The sequence below is a fragment of the Hyperolius riggenbachi genome, chromosome 8 (assembly GCF_040937935.1).
Source record: "Hyperolius riggenbachi isolate aHypRig1 chromosome 8, aHypRig1.pri, whole genome shotgun sequence".
In the NCBI taxonomy this organism is placed as follows: Eukaryota; Metazoa; Chordata; class Amphibia; order Anura; family Hyperoliidae; genus Hyperolius; species Hyperolius riggenbachi.
The window spans coordinates 186,033,853-186,055,571 of NC_090653.1; the positions used below are offsets into that span (position 1 = coordinate 186,033,853).

The 21,719-nt window shown below is 43.0% G+C and overlaps 1 protein-coding gene across 1 annotated transcript in view; it reads left to right on the plus strand.

Moving 5' to 3' along the window:
* LOC137527519 (cleavage stimulation factor subunit 2-like) overlaps nt 1–21,719 on the plus strand; it is a 273,488-nt gene that overhangs the window by 60,070 nt on the left and 191,699 nt on the right. The window contains exons 6-8 of the mRNA XM_068248039.1: nt 9,924–10,043; nt 11,304–11,412; nt 12,466–12,528. Of these exons, the coding sequence (XP_068104140.1) occupies nt 9,924–10,043; nt 11,304–11,412; nt 12,466–12,528 (292 nt within the window). The remainder of the gene's footprint in view (nt 1–9,923; nt 10,044–11,303; nt 11,413–12,465; nt 12,529–21,719) is intronic.

Here is a 21,719-nt window from a genome sequence, read left to right on the forward strand (position 1 = left end):
TACCATGTAAGAAGCTTGTTTAGCTGCCTCATCTGCTAATGCATTGCACTTTGACTCCACTGAACTCCCCCCTGTATGTGCAGCGCACTTCACAACAGCCAAGGGGCAGTGTCTAGTAGACACAAGATCATACAACTTCTGAATCAATGGACCATGTAGAATAGGGGAACCATCTGATTTAACGTAGCCTCGCCTCTGCCACTTTGTGAGAGAGGAAACCAGAGTGGTACAGACATAAGCTGAATCTGTATACAAGGTCAGAGGAACATCAGAGTACAATTGCAAAGCAGATATAGCAGCAATAAGTTCACAAGCTTGGGCAGAAAAGGGAGATAAGGCATACTGAGCAATGATCATAGGTATATCAAGTAGCTCTACTATGGCTGCCCCAGAAAATCTGACCCCCGAATATGGATCTAATGAGGAAGACCCATCAATAAAAACATGTTTCCCTTCTTGTAATGGTAACTCAGAGACAGGAGATGGAATATCAATAGGGCAATCATGTTGTGTCTCCTGATCACATGGACATACAAGAAAGGTAGCTGGATTAACCTTAGTACATCTCAGAATTATCAAATTGGGATTGGACAGTATAATTTCATACCCAGAACGGCGTTGTGGGCTGAGAAGTGATTTAGATCTCTCTAAAATAGCAAAAACTGCATGCTCTGTATACAGGGTTGTAGGCTGCCCTAATGTGACAGATAGAGATTTTTCTACTGCAAAGGCTGCTGCAGCCAAAGCTTGCTCACATGGGAAATGGCCTTGAAGAACCGGATCAAGAGAGGCACTGTAATATGCAAGAGGTTTATGACCCAAGGATGTTTTTTGAGCTAACACTGCTGTCATATAACCATGTGAAGCATGGCTAAATAAGTAAAACATCTGATTATAATCAGGAATGGCTAAAGCTGGTGCTGAGGAGATGGCATGTTTAAGTGATATATAGCAGGAGTCTGCTTCCTCTGTCCATGTAAGAAGATGCTGTGTGTTTTTAATGAGGTTAGACAAAGGGTTAGCCATAGCAGCATAATCTGCTATCCAGGCCCTGCAATAATTAGTTAGACCCAGAAATTTCTGCATTTCCTTAACTGTGTTAGGTCTGGGAGCATCTGACACTGCTTGCAGTCTCTCTGCGGACAAGCGTCTCTCCCCATGAGAGATTACCTGTCCTAAGTATGTAACTTGTGTTTGGCACAATTGAATTTTCGACTTATTGACTTTGTGGCCCTTCTCTGCCAAGGTCTGCAATAAGAGTAGAGTGGCACGTTCACTATCCTCTAGAGAAATATTGCAAAGTAAAAAATCATCTACATAGGAAATTAGAGTGCCTTTAAGAGGTAAATTTGCTAAATCCATCTGTATTGCTCTGTTGTAAATGCTGGGTGACTCACAATATCCCTGGGGAAGACTATTATACGTGTACTGGGACCCATTAAATGTAAAAGCAAACAGGTATTGGCAGTCTTTATGTATGGGGATACTAAAAAAGGCTGCCGTTAAATCCAAAACAGAAAAGTGAGTAGCATCAGATGGGATATTGGAGAGAATTGTGGCTGGATTTGGGACCACAGGAAATTCAGCTTGTACTATCTGGTTAATTGGCCTAAGGTCCTGAATCATACGGTATTGGCTTGTACTTCCTTTTTTCAGAGGAATTATTGCTGTGTTGCAAGGACTGCTGGTTTTATAAATGATTCCTCTTTGTTCTAATCTCTGAATAACGGGAGCAATACCCTCCTCAGCTTCTTTGGATAATGGATATTGTCTAACTCTAGGCAAAACCGCGCCAGGCTTTAACTGTATTTGGACAGGTCCTATTGATTTTATGAGACCTGCATCCTCCCCATCAGAAGTCCATAAACTCCCAGGCACTTGTTGCAGTAAATCTGAGCAAAGCGACATCTGCTTAAAGGAGGGTGATTCATTACAACGCTGATGTAAATACTGAACCTGACATGGCAGATTTAAAGACACCCGCAAATGCCCATCTCTATTTGAATGTAAGTAGAGATTAGTGGTGCACTCCCAAAGTGTTTCAGGAATGTGGAAAATGTCTGAGTGGGGCATGGGACCCTTCTTAGAAAGTACAGCTACCCAAGGACACTGATCTGAATCTCTAGCCCAACACACTGAGAAACTTTTGAAAATGTAAATCTCAGTAATTTGAAATGTAGTGAGACCAGACAAGGTAGAAAAATTCTTAGGTGAACTAGGATGAGGCCTAAACAAAATCTCATTAACCCTGTTTTGATCAGTGAGAGCTGAAGCACACAAATTATCATACGCCTCCCACAAGGAAAAAATGTGAAGCAGCTGTTGTGAGGAGACAGGTCGAGCTCTTATTTCTGCAGGTCCCTGCATCATAAGATACTGCCCTGCTCCTGATGGCGCTGAACATGTTAACCCCTTTGGAGTGCATGAGATTGTTAAATTCAATTTGGTGAGCAAATCTCTACCTAATAAACTAATTGGGGTATGTGGAGCAAAAAGTACAGATTCTGTAAGGATGGTATCTCCCATCTTAATTTGAACTGGCTGGGTAAAGGGCGTACAATGTATTTCCCCAGAGAAGCCTTGTGTCTCCATTACCCTGCCAGAAATGGGGACTACAGGTGCATCATTGCCAATACAGGTAAAAGTGGCACCAGTATCAATTAAAAATTGCACTGGTTGTCCTTCAATCAAAAGCATTACAGTTGGTTCCTGTCGTGAGTCTGATGTTGAGGCCACTACAGGAAACTCACCTGCTTCTCTGGGGGCCCGTCAGTACTGTGCAGGTCCTGCTGACCTGAATTGTGGACCTGCATGTGAAGAATGTGATTGAGGATGTGGCTGAGGTTGTCTGGCAGGTGGAACATGTGAGGAAGAATTATTAAATCTACACTGTCTGGATATGTGTCCTAATCGTCCACAAATCCAACATTGTGATGAAGGGGTCCTCTAAAAAACCCTCGTCTAGAAGGATATCCTCTCCTTTCTTTTTCACCCCCCTGTTGTGTATCCCAGCTAGACATCCTGTGTGGTGGGGCAGCATTAGCTTGGCCTTGCTGGGGATTATTTTGTGAAAAAACTGCAGCTTCCACTACAGGAGTAGTCTTCGGTCTGTCCTTATTCTTTTATTTATCTTTCTCTGACTCCTCCAGCTGTTTGTTGTAATGAACAAATGTGTGCCTGTATTTCAGTCCAAGGCTTATTTTCTAAAGCTACTACCTGGCTCAACTTTTTCTGGAGCTCTGGTGAAAAGGTTTTTAATAGTGTCTGGAAAAATAGAACATGGCCTCCTCCTGTAAGATCCCAATCCTCCCCTACTTCTTCTTTCCATTTGCCTTGCATCTCCTCAATGAACTCAACTATATTTTTACCCTTGGGATAAGTATGGCTTGTGATTCTAGAAAAGTCCTTGCTGTCAGGATAAGTATCTCTCAGTGCCTGCCAAACACGATTACGTATAGGGTTAAACATAGCTCCATCGTGCTTGTCCACTGTGAGGGTAACACTTCTGTTTCCCAGGGCTTTCTCAAAAATTTTGTCAGTTTTATCCCCAATGATTAAAGATAGCAAGGACTTGATATCCCCCAGTGCTAGAGTTTGACCAGCTGTTTTCACTTCAAACTCTCTGATCCACCTTGTAGATCCTGATTGCAGGGATGGCAGGGAGCGCTTTAAATTTTCCTTATCAGTACTCTGCCACGGAATATATTTAGATGGACGACCACCCGGTCCACCTCTAACTACAGGGTACACTCCTGCTGTAGCTGATTTACTTCTCTGTTCATATTTCCTCCATACCTGTAAGCAGTTTTTCATATATTCCCTATCCCAGTCAGGATTCCCAAATGCCTGTGGACCATCTATGCAGGTGATTGCTACTTCCAGATGTTGAGGGAGGAAAGATCCTTCCTTTGGCCATGGGCAAGTGATAAATTGGTCTCCTAATGCCTTTGTCCATTCAGCCAAATCATCACAGAAGGGATCACAGTAGTAATACCCTTCCTTCTCCCCAACTATGTCTTTTGGGCCTTTACGTAAGTTAATTACTGCCATAAAAGTTGTCTCATTCTGTTCAGAATCCCCCACATCCTGCACTCCTGTTACTTCTTCACCTTCCCCTAGAGTATCATCACTTAATTTGCTTTTAATTATAGTATCTTGAATGCCAGACTTAGCCTTTTTTAGCTGGGGCATAGAAGGTGTCTTTTTAGTTGTCTGGACTCTTTCCTCCTCTTCAGACTCAGAAGCTGATTCTTCTCCTTCACTTCCACTCACTTCTTTAGATTCATCACTTAGTACTTTCCCCTTAGATAATAGATCTACTACCTCCTTCACATTTGAAGGAGGGTTACCAATATTGATCAATCCTGATAAATTAACCCATAATGCAGAACAATCTTCCTCACCCTTTTGCGTTGTACCCTCTACTCCTCTCACTTCTCTTCCTAATAAATTCTTTGTTTCTTTGTTTTTTAGAATGTCTGATTTATTATCCCCAACTGGCGGATTCTCATATCCTCCTGCTGGCTTGTTATCATCAGTAAATTTTAACACAGCCTGAGCACAGGGAATGTTACAGCTGTTTATCTGAGCTGGCTCCTTGTAAGGAGGAGGGGGCATGGGGGCACTCGCAACTGCAGAAACAAACTCTTCTGGCGAGGGAGTTAATGGCAGGTCAGACACAACAGCAGAAACTTTCTCTTTTAACTTCTGAAATTTTTCAAACTGAGTTTGAATCTCTAATCCAGCTTGCTCAGTGGCACGATCTCTCCATTTTTGTAATATCTGCAAGTGGGCCACAGCTTTTTTCCCTTTAACAGTGGCTTCAATGTAAGTCTGCAAATGATTCAAGATCTTACAATTGAAGGAGCCAGTCTTTGGCCATGCCACTGTTAATACTTTAGTTTTTTCATACCATTTATCATTATACTTAGTAAGATTCTTTACATCATTTGGATACATATCACACATAACTTGCAATGGCGATGCCATATTCTGTATGCTAGACAGTTAAGTCACTACACAAGAAGTGAAGATATCTCAGAAATTTCTGAATCTCTGTGATATGGCTGTCTGGCCTACAGATAGTTAGTACACTCTCATGCACAGTATGTCCCTAGGTTCGTTGGAGGTTGCCGTGAAATACTACAACCCCTTCTTCAAGGAACTGGGTGCAATGTTCCTCCAAGTACAGTTAGCCTTGCACTAACTGCACATGTTAGTAGACAAACAAACAAATAAACAAATGCGCAGCCTGTTTGCTTAATAAAAAGTAACTGTCCCTAATCTTTCCCTAATTATAAATGCATTTTTGAACCAGTTTCCCTGGTGACCCAAGTGTTACTACTATCTTCTAGTTAACCATATGCCAAAATGTTCTCAACCACTTACAAGCAATTTCACTCAATTATAATAATTATTTACCACTAACCACTGCAACTTTCATCCACATTTGACACGTTCTATAACTTTCACTCCTTTATTCTTCCACACAGAATGTCACCTTGATGGATATATCCCTTCCCACTATAAACTAGTGAGGATTTCCAATAGGCTTAACCAGAGGTAATTACTCTCTGGCCGTGATGAGTCTAATACTCAACCCGTTACCTCTTCCCGTAGAACGGGGATTTCCCTAGGAGTTATCCAACTGCCTGCATACAGATAAGTCCTCTTCTCAGCCTATCGGTAACCATAAATTATGCAACTCAAAATGCAAATCAAACCCAACCTCGTCAACTATGCAGTACAAGGGACTGCTCAGACAAGATTAAGATTAAGTGCAGAGGTCACACAATACACGGACAGCACATAAGTGAGGATATCCAAACCTACAGACGTCTCTTCCCACTATTTACAGACAGTGAGGATTGCCATATTTACAAGTTCTTTCTACTAAATTATATATATTAGTGAGGACATTTAAACCATACTCTACTTCCAGACTGATTCGGAGTGCCACCTTACAACCAAACCTTCTCCGGCAATTGCGCTCTAGGTACAGCACCAAGTGTGACAGATTTTAGCTAAATGCAAGGTATCTGCTTACCTGTATTGTGCACTTCACACTGGTAGCTTGTCCTCAGAGTGCTGGACCAGATAGGATTCGATTGTCAGGCTGGACCCTCCTGGCTGAGCTCACCAAACTGTTGTGAAATATCACAGATCAGTCTTGTAGAAGTATAGTAAAAGTTTATTTACTGTACAGGAGACGAAATTGTCTCCCGAGGAGGGCTCGGAACACAAGTTATATACTGCAAATTACACATTACAATAATTCCTCCTACCAATAACCTGATTGGATCCTCACAAAATCTCTAAGTTAACTATTGGAATACAGAATACAGCATAAATGAATACATATTAATATTTAAGTGGATGAGATCAGTCAGTCGTTAATTATTATTAGAGGTACATATTTCATCAGTAGCTTGTTTAACCACCTTAGCGGTATGGACGAGCTCAGCTCGTCCATTACCGCCAGAGGGTGCCGCTCAGGCCCTGCTGGGCCGATTTTGATCAAATAAAGAGCAGCACACGCAGCCGGCACTTTGCCAGCCGTGTGTGCTGCCCGATCGCCGCCGCTCTGCGGCGATCCGCCGCGAGCAGCGGCGAAAGAGGGTCCCCCCCCAGCCGCCTGAGCCCTGCGCAGCCGGAACAAATAGTTCCGGCCAGCGCTAAGGGCTGGATCGGAGGCGGCAGACGTCATGACGTCACTCCGCTCGTCGCCATGGCGACGTAGTAAACAAAACACGGAAGGCCGCTCATTGCGGCCTTCCGTGTTACTTTTGGCCGCCGGAGGCGATCAGAAGAACGCCTCCGGAGCGCCATCTAGTGGGCTTTCATGCAGCCAACTTTCAGTTGGCTGCATGAAATAGTTTTTTTTTAATTTAAAAAAAACCCTCATGCAGCTGCCCTGGCGATCTTAATAGAACGCCAGGGTGGTTAATTTAAGGCTAGTTTGACTGGTGAGATTCACACAGCGCCATCCTTATCTACAAGACAGACAAATCCCCTAGTAGCACATTCCAAACCCCTGAGACCATGTGAAAGAAGAGAACTAGTCTTATAAGAATAAATGTATAGAGTAAAGGAGTATGGTAATATGGCTTTCAGGAGGCCATTTTGTTAATATTATCAATTTTACTTCAGTGTGTGTGTGTGTGTGTGTGTGTGTGTGTGTGTGTGTGTGTGTGTGTAGCGAATCCCTCGAATATTAGGAAATATTCGGGATTCGTGGATTCGAATCCCGACGCCATTTTCCACTATACGAATCCGCCGAATCCTGACACTGCATCGCCGCGCATCCGCCGCTCGCACTCATCCTCCTCCGACCCCCCCCCCCCTCCCTCTTACTGATGACAGTGACGTCATCAGTAAGAGCTGGTCCGGCCACTAGAGGGAACAGGGAAGTATCGAAGAGGTCTGCCGCTCTGCGCTCCACGGGAAAGGTGAGTAGATTCTTATGCAGGGGTGAGGGGAGGATGCACGGGGGACGGAGGGGGCCGTGGGGGGGGAGGCACGGGGGGGTTCTACCTACCAGACACTATCCTTACCTACCTACCTACAGGCCGCTATATCTACCTACCTACAGGCCGCTATACCTACCCACCTACAGGCCTCAATACCTACCTACCCACCTACCTACAGGCCCCCTATACCTACCTACCCACCTACCTACAGGCCCCCTATACGTACCTACCCACCTACCGGACACTATACCTACCTACCTACCTACCTACAGGCCACTATACCTACCTACCGGCCACTATCCTTACCTACCTACAGGCCGCTATACCTTCCTACCTACCTACAGGCCGCTATACCCACCTACCTAAAGGCCCTCTATACGTACCTACCTAAAGGCCCCTATACCTACCTACAGGCCACTATACCTACCTACAGGCCTCAATACATACCTACCCACTCACCTACCTACAGGCCCCCTATACGTACCTGCCTACCTACATACCTACCTATACTTAAGGCCCTATACCCTGCTACCTATACTGAAGGTCCCTTTACCTACCTACCTATACTGAAGGTCCCTTTACCTACCTACCTATACTGAAGGCACATATACCCTTATTTGATTTAAAAGTGTTCAGGGTTGGAATTGTCTATTAAGTTTGGCAGCATGACAGCTCTGGCTCCAAAGATTTTCAGTTGGACTCAGAGGCTGTGGGTGTTGTGATGCAGTTGCAACAAATCCTTCATGTACCTAGAGCCTAGGTTGTGTAGAAATTTGGGTGTTAGCATGCCAGTTTTGAAAAGGGTTCTCCATTATATGGGTAGCCAGTGTAGTGACAAAGGATTGGTGTTATATGGCTATGGCAGGGTTGGCTTGTCAAGTCCTGCGGCAGCATTTTCTAATAGCTGCAGGCGGTGTAGGTCTTTATTTGGAGGACCCGCATAGAGGGGATTGCAATAGTCCAGCTGTGATGTGATGGTGTGAACTAGGGTTGGAAGATCCTTTGAAGGAATGATGTTCTTTTGCAATATCCCTTAGGTGAAAGAAGGAATGTTTCATAACAGCTGAAGTCTTTATCTTTTGGCATATCAATAAAATTAATTTTTCGGGATGATAGATTTTGGTCATTTTTGAGTTCAATTGGGACATACCTCTCCTACTCTACCAATTTTGCTTATTATTCTCTGAACAGAGACTTCCCTATTTTGTGGGTGTATTGCATACATCCACAAGTACATTTTTACGCGTTACGGTTGTAATGCGTTTTACGCATTACACCCGTAACGCGTAAAAATGTACTTGTTGATGTCTGCAATAGCTTCCTGCACCAGCAGGAATGCGCAAAAACGTATGCATGGCGGCCTGTCGACTCCCAGTCGGCAGAAACAAAACTAGCTGGCAGCGGGAGACCGAGGAGCCATGAGTGACTGTGAGGGCACAGGATGGCTGCAGGGGGGCTGGTACATGCCCCAGGTAAATAAAACTAATTTTCTTTTTCAGTTAAGGTTCCCTTTAAGTGATTTATTATTGTAAATATTTACTCAATTTGATACATCTTTCTGGCATCATATTATCACGCACGCACTAATTAACCATCTCTAGTGGTGTGTCCAGAAAATGAATCAAGGATGCTTTAAAAACACAAGTATATGATAAAATTGAGTAGAGCATTATACAGAACATCCAATAAGCTTTCAGCTATTAACCAGTTCGGCCTATCTGGACGAGTTTCCTCGTCCAGATAGGCACTGCTGCTTTCCCTGCGTGGTGCGCGCGATCGGGCGCGAGCGCACTCGCCGCTAGCTCCCCGATCAGTGAATGGAAATATAATTCCCATTCACCGATCTAACTTCCCCGCAGAAATACCGACGCTTTCTCTCCAGAGAGCGCGGTATTTCTGCCCCCAGGAAACATTTCCCCAGCATTTTAGTTCCTGGATGCAAGATCGTTCACATCCAGGACTTTTTTTCACTGTGGCCATCTAAATGAAATATCGGCACCATAAATTGTGATAGGGACATCGTTTAAACGGTGTAAGAACCGGGACATATGGGCAAATAAAATACATGTGTTTTAATTACGGTAGCGTATATTAATTTCAAACTATAATGGCCAAAAACTGAGAAATAATGAATTCTGTTTTTTTTCTTATTCTTCCTGTTAAAATGCATTTACAGTAAAGTGGCTCTTAGCAAAATGTACCCCCCAAAGAAAGCCTAATTGGTGGTGGAAAAAACAAGATATAGATCAATTCATTGTGATAAGTAGCAATAAAGTTTTATAGGCGATTGAATGGGAGGTGAACCGGTTAAAAATGCAACTGTCCTAAGCAACCCATATTTCATTCACACTAGTTTTTCTTTGTACTTGTCATAAGCCAGCCCAATTGTATGATTGCTAGCAGTGTTTCCCAATGAAATAGTGACTGAATTGTATTGATCCATTTCTTATCTAGAAAATTCTTCATCGTCCAGCAGTAGTGCCATCTATAACACCTGGAAACCAGCAGTCAGTTCAGAACTCAACAGTGATCATCTCTCAGCAGAATGTTCCTGGTGGTCAGCAACATCCAGCAGTAAGACTTTTTTTTTTTTTTTTTTTTTTTTTTTTTTACATAGTTATTTTAAAGAAAACCTGTAATGAGGAAAACCTCCCCTGGTAGGGGGTACTCTCCTCGGGTGGGGGATGCCTCCGGATCCTATTGAGGCTTCCCCTGTCCTCCTCGGTTCCATGGCGGCGGAGAAAATCCTCCTAGAACGGGGATTTAAATGTTTACCTCCCGGGCCCCAGCGCAGGCGCAGTATTGGCTCTCCGCCTCGGAGATGGGCGGAAATAGCCGATTGCCGTCGGGCCACTCTGCTGCGCAGGCGCAAGTCTCCTGCGCAGTAGAGCGGACCCGACGGAGATCGGCTATTTTCACCTATCTCCGTGCAGAGAGCCGCAACAGCCCCCCCCCGCTGGAGCCAGGAAAGGTAAATAAAACCGCGCTTATCAGCCTTGTCAAGGGAGGATTCCGGGACACTTCGGGGGAGCCAGCGATGGACTGCCTGCAGCTACAGTGGAGGGGGAAGCCTCATTGTGACCCACCCTGAGGCTTGCCCCTACCGAGGGGAGTACCCCCCTCCCCAGGGGATGTTTTTTATTTTATTTTTTTGCCTGGTGCACACCTTCAATTTTGATTGGCCTATTTGACAAATTCTACTCCCTCCAAATAGTATGAGAGCACATTTACACAATCTGTTCATAGTTTTCAAAATCTGTGTACCCTCACACTACATGCATAATTGCTCACAGAAGCACTGCCCCTGCATTCTCTCATCTCGCCCCACCTGGCTACTATTTCATGCCACCCGGCTGGAAAAAATTTCTGGGAAGAACACTGAGATAGCTTCTTGGGCACACACTAGACTGTTAACCACAAGTAGCACCAATGGATTTTGTCAAGGCCATTTTTTTCAACTAATGCAACAATGTCATTCTTTCTTAGCAAAGCCCCTTTGAAAATGGTATTTTCCATTTGCCTCCACGACAGGTCCACCAGGAGATAGCCCCCGCCTATCCCCAAGACAGGAAGAACAAAAAGTTTTTAAATAGCCACCTCCTACCACCTACCTCCAGTGTTCTTCCTGTCCCCGGGATGGACAGTCGTTTCTCCTGGCCTGCTGGGAGGCCAGAGGGTAGGTGCTGGGATACCTGTGGCTGCCTGGGTGAAATCTGTGTGTGGGATCCCAGGCAACAGTTTTGGCGGTCTGGTCCTAAATTTCTCGACTTGTACTGTACTGTATTTTGAAACTTTTTTTTTTTTTTTTTTTTTTTTTTATTTTCTTTTTTTCAGGGACCAATGCATGTGAATGGAGCTCCACCAATGATGCAGCCTCTCCCTATTCAAGGTGGTGTTCCTGGTCCCATTGTAATTGCAGGGCAAGGACCTGTTCTACAAACCAGTAAGTCATTGCTGCTGTAGGTTTTTAGGACATTGAATCTATGCTCCCCTCCCCCCATTAAAAATTGCTGCACGTGATTGTGTTTATAAACCATTTAAAGGAGACATCCAAGCAAAAAAAAAAAAAAAAAAAAAAAAAAAAAGACTTCCCCCAGCTTCTTGCAACCTCCCCTCCCCTGTTGCAGATGCCGACCCCTCTTCCTTAAATTTCAAACCTGCCATAGCTTCCACAGCAGTAAGCAGGCCTTTGAAAACATGGCTGTTGGATGTACAGAGTAAGATTGCAAATGGAGTACCTAGGGATGAAATTTTGAATGACTTTCCTAAAGTTTTGAATGCTTCCAGTTATCTAGTTGATGCCTCAGATGATACTGTTAAGCTAACTGCTAGAACCACGGCATTGGTTAATTCAGCAAGGAGAGGAGTATGGGTAAAGACTTGGAATGGTGACACTTCTTCAAAGTCAAAATTATGTGGTATACCTTTGCGAAGGGCGTTTGCTGTTCGGTTCAAAGCTGGATGATACTCGGGAACATTCTTTTTGGTATCTGCTGTTCTGTCCAGTCAAGAAAAGACCCTTTCGTCCCTCATCCAGGAACTAATCAGATCCTAAATCCTCTAAGGGTAAAAGATGGGCCCCTTACACATCGCAGAAACCCAGATCCAATTTCAGTGGGAGGGAGAATTGCAGTTCTTTTTCGAGGTATGGCAACCTCAGTTCACAAACCAATGGTTGCTAAAAGTTTTATATTGGAAGGTTACAGGATAGAATTCAGCAAACTTCCTCCAACTCACTTCTGCATTACTCCCCGCCCAAGAGATCTAGAAAAATTTGCAGTGCTCCAAACAGAGGTTCTCTCTCTCCTGGAAAAGAGGGTGATTCGAGAGGTTCCGAGATGTCAAAGAGAACGGGTTTTATTCCCCGGTTTTCCCTATTTTGTTTTATCGGTGATTAAATTTGTATGTGGGGGGGGGGGCAGGGGCCGTTGCAGTAATAGAGATTTTATTAATGTCATATTTGCAAATGGTAACTGCTGCCTTTCTTTTATTATAGCAAACTTGCAGCCTCAGGTTGGAATCCCTCCAGGGGCAGGAATTCCTTTGGAAAGGAATCAAAGTAAGTGCCAATATAATGGGTATTAAAGTGTATGGACAATTTCAAAGAGGGGTATGCACATCGGATTTCTTACTCCCTGCAAAAAGATAAATGGCTAACATCTGCAGAAGTCCCAGTTGCTTTTTTGAACATGACAGGTTTGTGTTTCCAAAATTCTTTCAAATCAGCTTGCTTTTTTTTTGTACCTGCCCATGCCTTGTGGATTTCTCTTTTTTGCCACCTATTTACAGTAGACATTCCAGTGGATGGAGGCTACGGGTTGTGGAATATACCTCTGGGGTCAATGACTGTGTGTATCCGCATGCAAGATAATGTAGAGATGACTGAGACAGGCTTTCTAATCTGCTTTTTTGAAGCTATGGAATATGGTTATTTGGTGTCACGGAACACATAGGAAATATCTACTACATTATGTGTTAAATACCTGATTTGTGGAGGTGAGGAAGGTTAGGTATTTACACCAGTATCTGGGAGACTTTTGTATGGTCCAGAGGCTTCACAGAACTTCACAGAGCCCACCATTCAGCACAGGGTAAGTAGCGGGGGGATGGGGGGGGGGGGGGGGCTGAGGCTTGAAACGACCTCCCCAAGCCCCGAAAAAAGACAAAACTTACTTACGGTAAGGTCTTTTCCAGGAGTCGGAAGGACAGCAACCCTGAGACTTGTCTCCCTCCATTTCCAACTGGACAGGATACTAGTTAAAAGAATTAACATAATTGATTAGGCAGGCACCCTACATAAGGCAGTATTCCCTTACCCTCATCAGTAATAAAAAAGACCACACAGAATGATGCTTCAAATAATTTTTATTAACAATACATCAGGGTGGGTAGTAAGGGTGCTGTCCTTCCGACTCCTGGAAAAGACCTTACCGTAAGTAAGTTTTGTCTTTCCAGGACGTCTCAGGACAGCAACCCTGAGATGATAAACAAGACATAATAAGGGAGGGATTACAGCCTGCAAAACTCTTCTACCAAAACATAAGTCAGAGTTAGAGGTTAAATCAAGTCTATAATGCTTAACAAAGGTATTGTGGCTTGACCAGGTTGCAGCTTCACAGATTTATTAATAGTAGCCCCTGCTCTCTCTGCCCAGGAAGTAGAAACCGCTCTGGTTGAATGACCTTTCGCTAGTCCTGATAACTGCTTGCCCTGGTGCAAGTAAGATAAAGCAATAGCTTGTCTGAGCCATCTTGCAATAGGTTTCTTTAGATGGCTGCTTTCCGGCAAAGAGAACCAACAAAGCATTGGACTTCCTCCAATTCTTGGATCTCTGAAGATATTCATTCAATTAGACAGTGCAACCTTTCTTCCTTTCGATTTGATGAATTACTGCAAAAAGATGGTAAAAAGATCTCTTGAGATCTATGGAATTTAGATACAATCTTAGGTCAGATAAATGTTTGTACATTTGATCAATAGTAATAGGTCTTCTTGTTCCTTGGTAATGCCCATAGCCCTATGCATAGCTTCAAATAACTCATTCATAAATTCTGTGGAAAAACGAATTTCTGAGACTTAACGCCTTTACCCTCAGATGCGTCTACTTCGCCCTGTGGTAACTCTTCCAATAATAGATATCCACTCTCCCTTTAGACATCAAATTTATCTGAATCAACCTCGACTCTACCTCTTGAGGAGATCTGTTAGGAGGATTTAGAAGGACCAGCAATAGGTGCATCAGAAGTAGAGGGGGTAAATGTCGGTGTAACATCTGAATTAGAAAGTATGAAAGCAGATTCTTCAATTTCTTTAATAGCAAAGGACATCTCTGATCTCAACCATCCCATCAAATCTTTAAGCTATGTAGGGGATTCATCTTTCACTACCTTTTCAGTGCATAATTGACACAGGTGTTCTGCAGAATCAGGCATACGGTCACTGCACATTTCCTAGATTTAGACACCGCTTCAGAAGACACTGCATGCTTATCAGGTTTGACAGCTTAGTCTTATCCAACTTGCCATTCTTGGAATCCGTTTTAACAGCTTCCTAACAGTTTCTCCTTTAAAGAGAAACCGTGACCAAGAATTGAACTTCATCCCAATCAGTAGCTGATATCCCCTTTTACATGAGAAATCTATTCCTTTTCACAAATGGATCCTCATCAGGGGGCTCTGTATGTCTAATATTGTGGTGAAGCCCCTCCCACAGGAGACTGAGGACTATTTTCCTGGCAGTTTCCGGTCTGTAAACCTCGTTGCATTGTGGGAAATAGCGGTTTACAGCTGTTTCCAACTGCCAGAACAAGCAGCATGTACTTCCAGCTACATCACCTGCCAACAGTAAAAACGTCACCATCTGATAAATGTCAGAATGTAAATAAAAGAGGGAAGCTTTTAAAATGGGCAAACGCTGACTACATTTATACATAATTATTGTAAAAATGAAGAATTTTCACTGGGAGTTCCTCTTTAAGTGGAAAACAACACCCACCGCTATGATAGCTCTAGGCTAGGATCACAGTGGATAAGCTTATAATGCATGCATAGTAACGCAACATTATGAGTGTGAACTGCACTGGAGACCAGACATGGCCTTTTTACAAATCTGCATGCCGTTTTTTAGAATAATGCGATCAGGTACAACCCCGCACTGTGCACAGACCCATAGATTTATATGGGCAGTGAATTTCCCTGCTGAATAAATCTGCCACACGACTGAGCACTGCCCTTTGTGCAGATTCAACAATTACTTATAATACTGGAAAAATCTACTGTCCACATTGCTTAAGATTCCAGAATCTTGAAACCCTCTGCTTTACATTCACCTTTGCCAGAATATAGAGAGGGGATAAAACATACAGGGGGAATTACACTCTAAATACTAAGAGTGTATCTCACTGAAAAATTGTCAATCTCTACAGACAGTACAGGTTTAAGTGCAGGCTTGACAAATCAAACAACATTCAAAACAAATGCAATGCAGATCAGAAACCAATGCAATGCAGATCAGAAACCAATGCAATGCAGATCAGAAACCAATGCAATGCAGATCAGAAACCAATGCAATGCAGATCAGAAACCAATGCTATGCAGATCTGAAACAAAAGCAATACAGATCAGAACAAATGCAATGCAGCTCTGAAACAAAAGTAATGCAGATCTGAAACAAATGTAATGCAGATCTGAAACAAAAGCAATACAGATCAGAACAAAAGCAATACAGATCAGAACAAATGCAATGCAGATCTGAAACAAATGCAATACAGATCTGAACCAAAGTAATGCAGATCTGAAACAAATGCAATATAGATCAGAAACAAAAGCAATGCAGATCTGAAACAAATGCTATGCAGATCTGAAACAAAAGCAATGCAGATCTGAAACAAAAGCAATGCAGATCTGAAACAAAAGCAATGCAGATCTGAAACAAAAGCAATGCAGATCTGAAACAAAAGCAATGCAGATCTGAAACAAAAGCAATGCAGATCTGAACCAAAGTAATGCAGATCTGAAACAAATGCAATGCAGATCTGAAACAAATGCAATGCAGATCTGAAACAAACGCAATGCAGATCTGAAACAAATGCAATGCAGATCTGAAACAAATGCAATGCAGATCTGAAACAAATGCAATGCAGATCTGAAACAAATGCAATGCAGATCTGAAACAAATGCAATGCAGATCTGAAACAAATGCAATGCAGATCTGAAACAAATGCTATGCAGATCTGAAACAAATGCTATGCAGATCTGAAACAAATGCAATGCAGCTCTGAAACAAATGCAATGCAGCTCTGAAACAAATGCAATGCAGCTCTGAAACAAATGCAATGCAGCTCTGAAACAAATGCAATGCAGATCTGAAACAAATGCAATGCAGATCTGAAACAAATGCAATGCAGATCTGAAACAAAGTAATGCAGATCTGAAACAAATGCTATGCAGATCTGAAACCAATGCAATGCAGCTCTGAAACCAATGCAATGCAGCTCTGAAACCAATGCAATGCAGCTCTGAAACAAATGCAATGCAGCTCTGAAACAAATGCAATGCAGCTCTGAAACAAATGCAATGCAGCTCTGAAACAAATGCAATGCAGCTCTGAAACAAATGCAATGCAGCTCTGAAACAAATGCACAATAGATCTGAACAAGTTTGAAACAAGGAACTCCTTGAAACTACCCAGAGATTCACTTCCTGAAAATTTCCATAGATTGTCAATCCCCATCGCTGCAGTTCAGGGTTGACAAATTATCTTATTATAACCCTGGGGAAGCCTATTGCTGCAATGGCAACAATTCACCTTCACCTCCTGCTTTGCACCCACTGCTAGATTGCATGGACACAGAGGACAAGAGAAAGTATAAACTTATACCAAGGAAACATCACTCTAAAATCAACCATGTGAGTGTACATCCCTTCAACGATTGTCGGTCTCTACAGCTAGCATAGGTTTACTGCAGGCCTGACCAATCAAATGGGAAGCAAATGACTCCTGGCAACTATCATTGCCCTGCAAGTTTCCATTAGCTCACTAGATTATAGAGGAAACAAGAGAGAGGGTAAAACACACAGGGGAAAAATCACACTCTAATGTGAACTATAGGAGTGAATATCCCTGCTGCTGGAACAAGCTTGGAAGCTCTTGTCTGTGATCCCATCTTTCCAGCATAGGGGATAACATCAGGAACAGTACCATTTCTTATGCTGTCTAGTTCTCCTATATTGGACTCCCCCACCAGCACCAGTCTCCCGACCATGGCTTGTGGCCCAGGGTTTGGGTGTTTCCAGGATGGAAACCAAGTTTAAAACTGAGGAACTAGAGGAGGGTGCTTGATAACCCTCAAATAATAGCCGGTATAAAGGCCTTATAACAGAAGACACATACCAGAGAGGGAGTGGAGCTTGACTCCTCAGAACTATGGGAGCAAGAGCCTGCGGACGCTTCCATGGTCAGCATACACAAGACTGACCAGGATGCACAACCCTTGAATAGGTCACCTGAAGGTTTCCGCTCAAACATAATGAAAAGGTTTGCTTTACCTTAGAAATCCACCGCATTACTGAGCAGACTAGCTCAATCAGCGGCTAAATGCGGCGAGATGTCCGCTGGGATGCACGCCGAGCCATGGAAAGCATTCTACTTCCTCCTTGGTCACGTAATGCGGAAGTCACATGTCCCCCTGCGCGCGTCCTTCAGCGGAAGCCGCTCCGGCGTGTAACACAGACTGGGGGAGAAGCCGATGCAGGCATCAAGCACCCGCGCTGGCTCGCCTGACCAGCGCTGACATAGGGGACACTTGTATGCCGCGGCTCCTGAAATCTATCATGGTTGGCCAGCTCTCCCCACACAACCAGCATCCTGCTGGACAGGAAAACAACTGATGAGGGTAAGGGAATACTGCCTTATGTAGGGTGCCTGCCTAATCAATTATGTTAATTCTTTTAACTAGTATCCTGTACAGTTGGAAATGGAGGGAGACAAGTCTCAGGGTTGCTGTCCTGAGACGTCCTGGAAAAAGAGGATGCAGAGGAAAAGGAAAACCAAAGAAAAAAGAAACAGATTCTTCACTTAAATGACACTGGTCCCAAAATGCAGTCCATCTTCAATCTATCAAATCATACCCTAACCATGCGAGAAACAGAACTATTACAGAAGGGCCTCTCATTTTGCCCCACCAATTCATCTAGTATGTCTGAACTCTTCTCAGATTTAAATGCATATATCCGTAAACTTACCCTCAAACGCCACTTTGCCATGAAAAACCAACAGAATTCTGACACTGATACAACCCTGATCATTACAGCTAATGACGACATTTTCATTGTTTCCATAGACCCAGGGGAAATGGCCACATAAAAATATATTACAACTCAATTAAAAGTAAAGTCTAGGTTCCTACCCTACAGGCTCCAAAGGTAACTTCATCCCCACATTTTATGCCCTGGTTCTCGAGGATTTACAAAAAAAAAACCTAAAAAATTCTATCCAACAATCAAATCTAACCCCATAAGAAACTAGAGCCATCAAAACCTTACAGAATAATCATAACCTTGTTATTAAGCCGGCGGACAAGGGTGGAGGAGTGGTTCTACTGAACAGAGCTGATTACCTAGAAGAGAAATACAGACTACTTAACACTGATCACTAGTCTCCGCTAGATCATGATCCCACTTTCGAATTTAACAATAAATATAAAACAATCATCAATACGGCTTTTCTCAACGGTATCTTAACAAAAAACGAACGTTCTTTCATTATAAATCGGCAATCCACAAAACACTCATAAAACCACCAGGCCGACCAATTTTATTTCCGGAATTGAATCTACAACCAGCAATTTATCTCGTTTTCTTGACCAACATCTCCAAACTCATGTTCAGGCACTTCCGTCATATTTAAGACTCCCAACATCTCATCCAACTCCTCAAAGATATAAACTGGCAATCCGATTTCCTTTGGTTAACCTGTGACGTCACCTCCATATATACAAATATACCTCACCCATTTGGACTCCCGGCCCTAAAATTCTTCCTAAACCAAAATCCAGACATGCCCATCGCCCAACAGACTTTTCTAATACAATGTGCAGAATTTATCTTAAAACATGTTTTTTCATTTGCAGGAAACCATTACCTCCAACAAACATGCACAGCCATGGGTAGCTCATTTGCCCCTTCATATGCAAATCTAGCAATGGGTTACGCAGAATTTCTAAAATTCACTCCTGACAACCCCTTTTTCATCAAACATAATTTTATACCACCGCTATATCGACGCCTTAATCTTTATCTGGCAAGGTGACCCCACATGCATTAATTTTTAGAATTTCTTAAAGGGGTTCTGTGGGGGTTCCTGAGGAGAAAAACTGCCACTTACCTTGGGCTTCTATCAGCCACCTGCAGTGGTAATGTCCCACGCCGTCCTGCTCCCATCTGCCGTTCCCCGCAGCAGGCACCGGGCTATTATTCGGCTGTCACACAGACGAATAATGCGCGTTGCCGTGCCTCCGCTCGCGTCATCTGAGGCTTACTGCGCAGGCGCAGTACAACGGAGCCTTGTACTGCGCTTGCGCAGTAAGCTTCCGATGACTCAGGCGGAAGCGAGCGGGTGCGCGGCCACTGTAGCGCAGCCGCAGTTGGATCCCATGCCGCTTAGACCGGGGCCGGCGGCGGAGAATAGCAGATGGGAGGAGGACGGCGTGGGACATTACCGCTGCACGGGGCTGATAGAAGCCCAAGGTAAGGGTCTGTTTTTCTTCTCAGGAACCCCCACAGAACCCCTTTAACACCAACCCTGCTGGACTCCAATTTACCTGTCAATATAACCATAATTCCATAGAATATTTAGATCTCCTACTGTTCACGGATTCCATCCACATCAAAACCCACTTTAAAAAGGTAGATGCTAACAATTACATCCACTTTGACAGTCATCATCACCGCCCATGGACAACCAACACACCCTACAGCCAATACAGACGCATACACCCTAACTGCACAGACATTAAGGACTTCCATGACCAATTCAGAATACTTGCAGGCAAATTCACTGACTGTAACTATCCACGCAAACTCCTGAAGGATGCCATACACAGGGCCATGAATACCCATCAACTAGCCCAGACCCAACCCACACAATCAGCCAACCCCTCCGCCCTTTTTCCAAGGTTTATCACCGAATTCAGTATGCAACATAGTGCTATCAGAACCATTCTTCAGTCAAGGTGGAAAATCCTACAGCAGGATCCTTATCTACTCAACACATTACCAAAAAATCCAACATTTACCTTTCGGAGGGCTCCCAACCTCCGGAACCTATTAGCCCCCAGCAGACTTAAAATGATCCAACCCAGTGAACCAAGCCACCACACCAACTCACTACTCCTAGGATCACGGGCTTGTCAAAAGTCCCGCTGCCAGGCCTGTTCCTTTATAACCCAAACAGATTCCTTTCAATCATTTACCACCAACACTCATTACACGATCAAACAAAACATCACCTGTGAAACCAAAAACGTAGTATATCTAATATCATGCCCCTGCGAACTGCAATATGTCGGACGGACCACCCAGACCACCAGAACCAGAATTGGGCAACACAAAAGGAACATCATTAATAATTATGCACTCCACAGTGTTTCCCGGCACTTTGGCACCCATCACCAAAACAACCCACACCTATTCACTATCACTCTGATTGAATCTCTACCCCCCAACACCACTAACATTTTTGAGACTTTGCGGCATAGGGAGATGATGTGGATACAGATCCTCAAAACCTTAACACCAACAGGGCTAAATGAGGTCTTAGAAAAAGTATTTTGATCCCACCTCCCAAGTGTTTAATTATAGGTAAATAGCTCCATCTATACTCCAAACCTTTTTTATGCTTTTAATGGTCCTCTTTTATATCTTTCTTACTCTTGACCCCTTTTATGATTAATGTCAATATTTATATATGTTACTTTTATACGTCTATGATATAGATAGATAGATAGATAGATAGATAGATAGATAGATAGATAGATAGATAGATAGATAGATAGATAGATAGATCTATAGATAGATAGATAGATCTATAGATAGATAGATAGATCTATAGATCTATAGATAGATAGATCTATAGATCTATAGATAGATAGATCTATAGATAGATAGATAGATCTATAGATCTATAGATAGATAGATCTATAGATCTATAGATAGATAGATCTATAGATCTATAGATAGATAGATCTATAGATCTATAGATAGATAGATCTATAGATCTATAGATAGATAGATCTATAGATCTATAGATAGATAGATCTATAGATCTATAGATAGATAGATCTATAGATCTATAGATAGATAGATCTATAGATCTATAGATAGATAGATCTATAGATCTATAGATAGATAGATATCATTTTATTTATTTTTTTTATATCATCATTACCCACATTTTTATAATAACATTGTGTTAGCATTTTTATCATTGGCGGCCTCTTATGCTCTATCTCATGTATACTTTTATTATATACTGTTGGCATGTTTATATGGTTTTTAAAAAAAACCTCATACTGTTATATTCTACCATTTTTACCGTTTTACACCTGAATCCATATGTATACATGTGCACACCCAGTGACCTCTTTATACGAACATCCATGGCTAAAAGTTACATGAATTGTCTAGCTGCCACAAAAAATTGCTGAACTGGTGGAGCCGGGTTTTGAACCCGGGTCGCCTGTGTCAGAGGCAG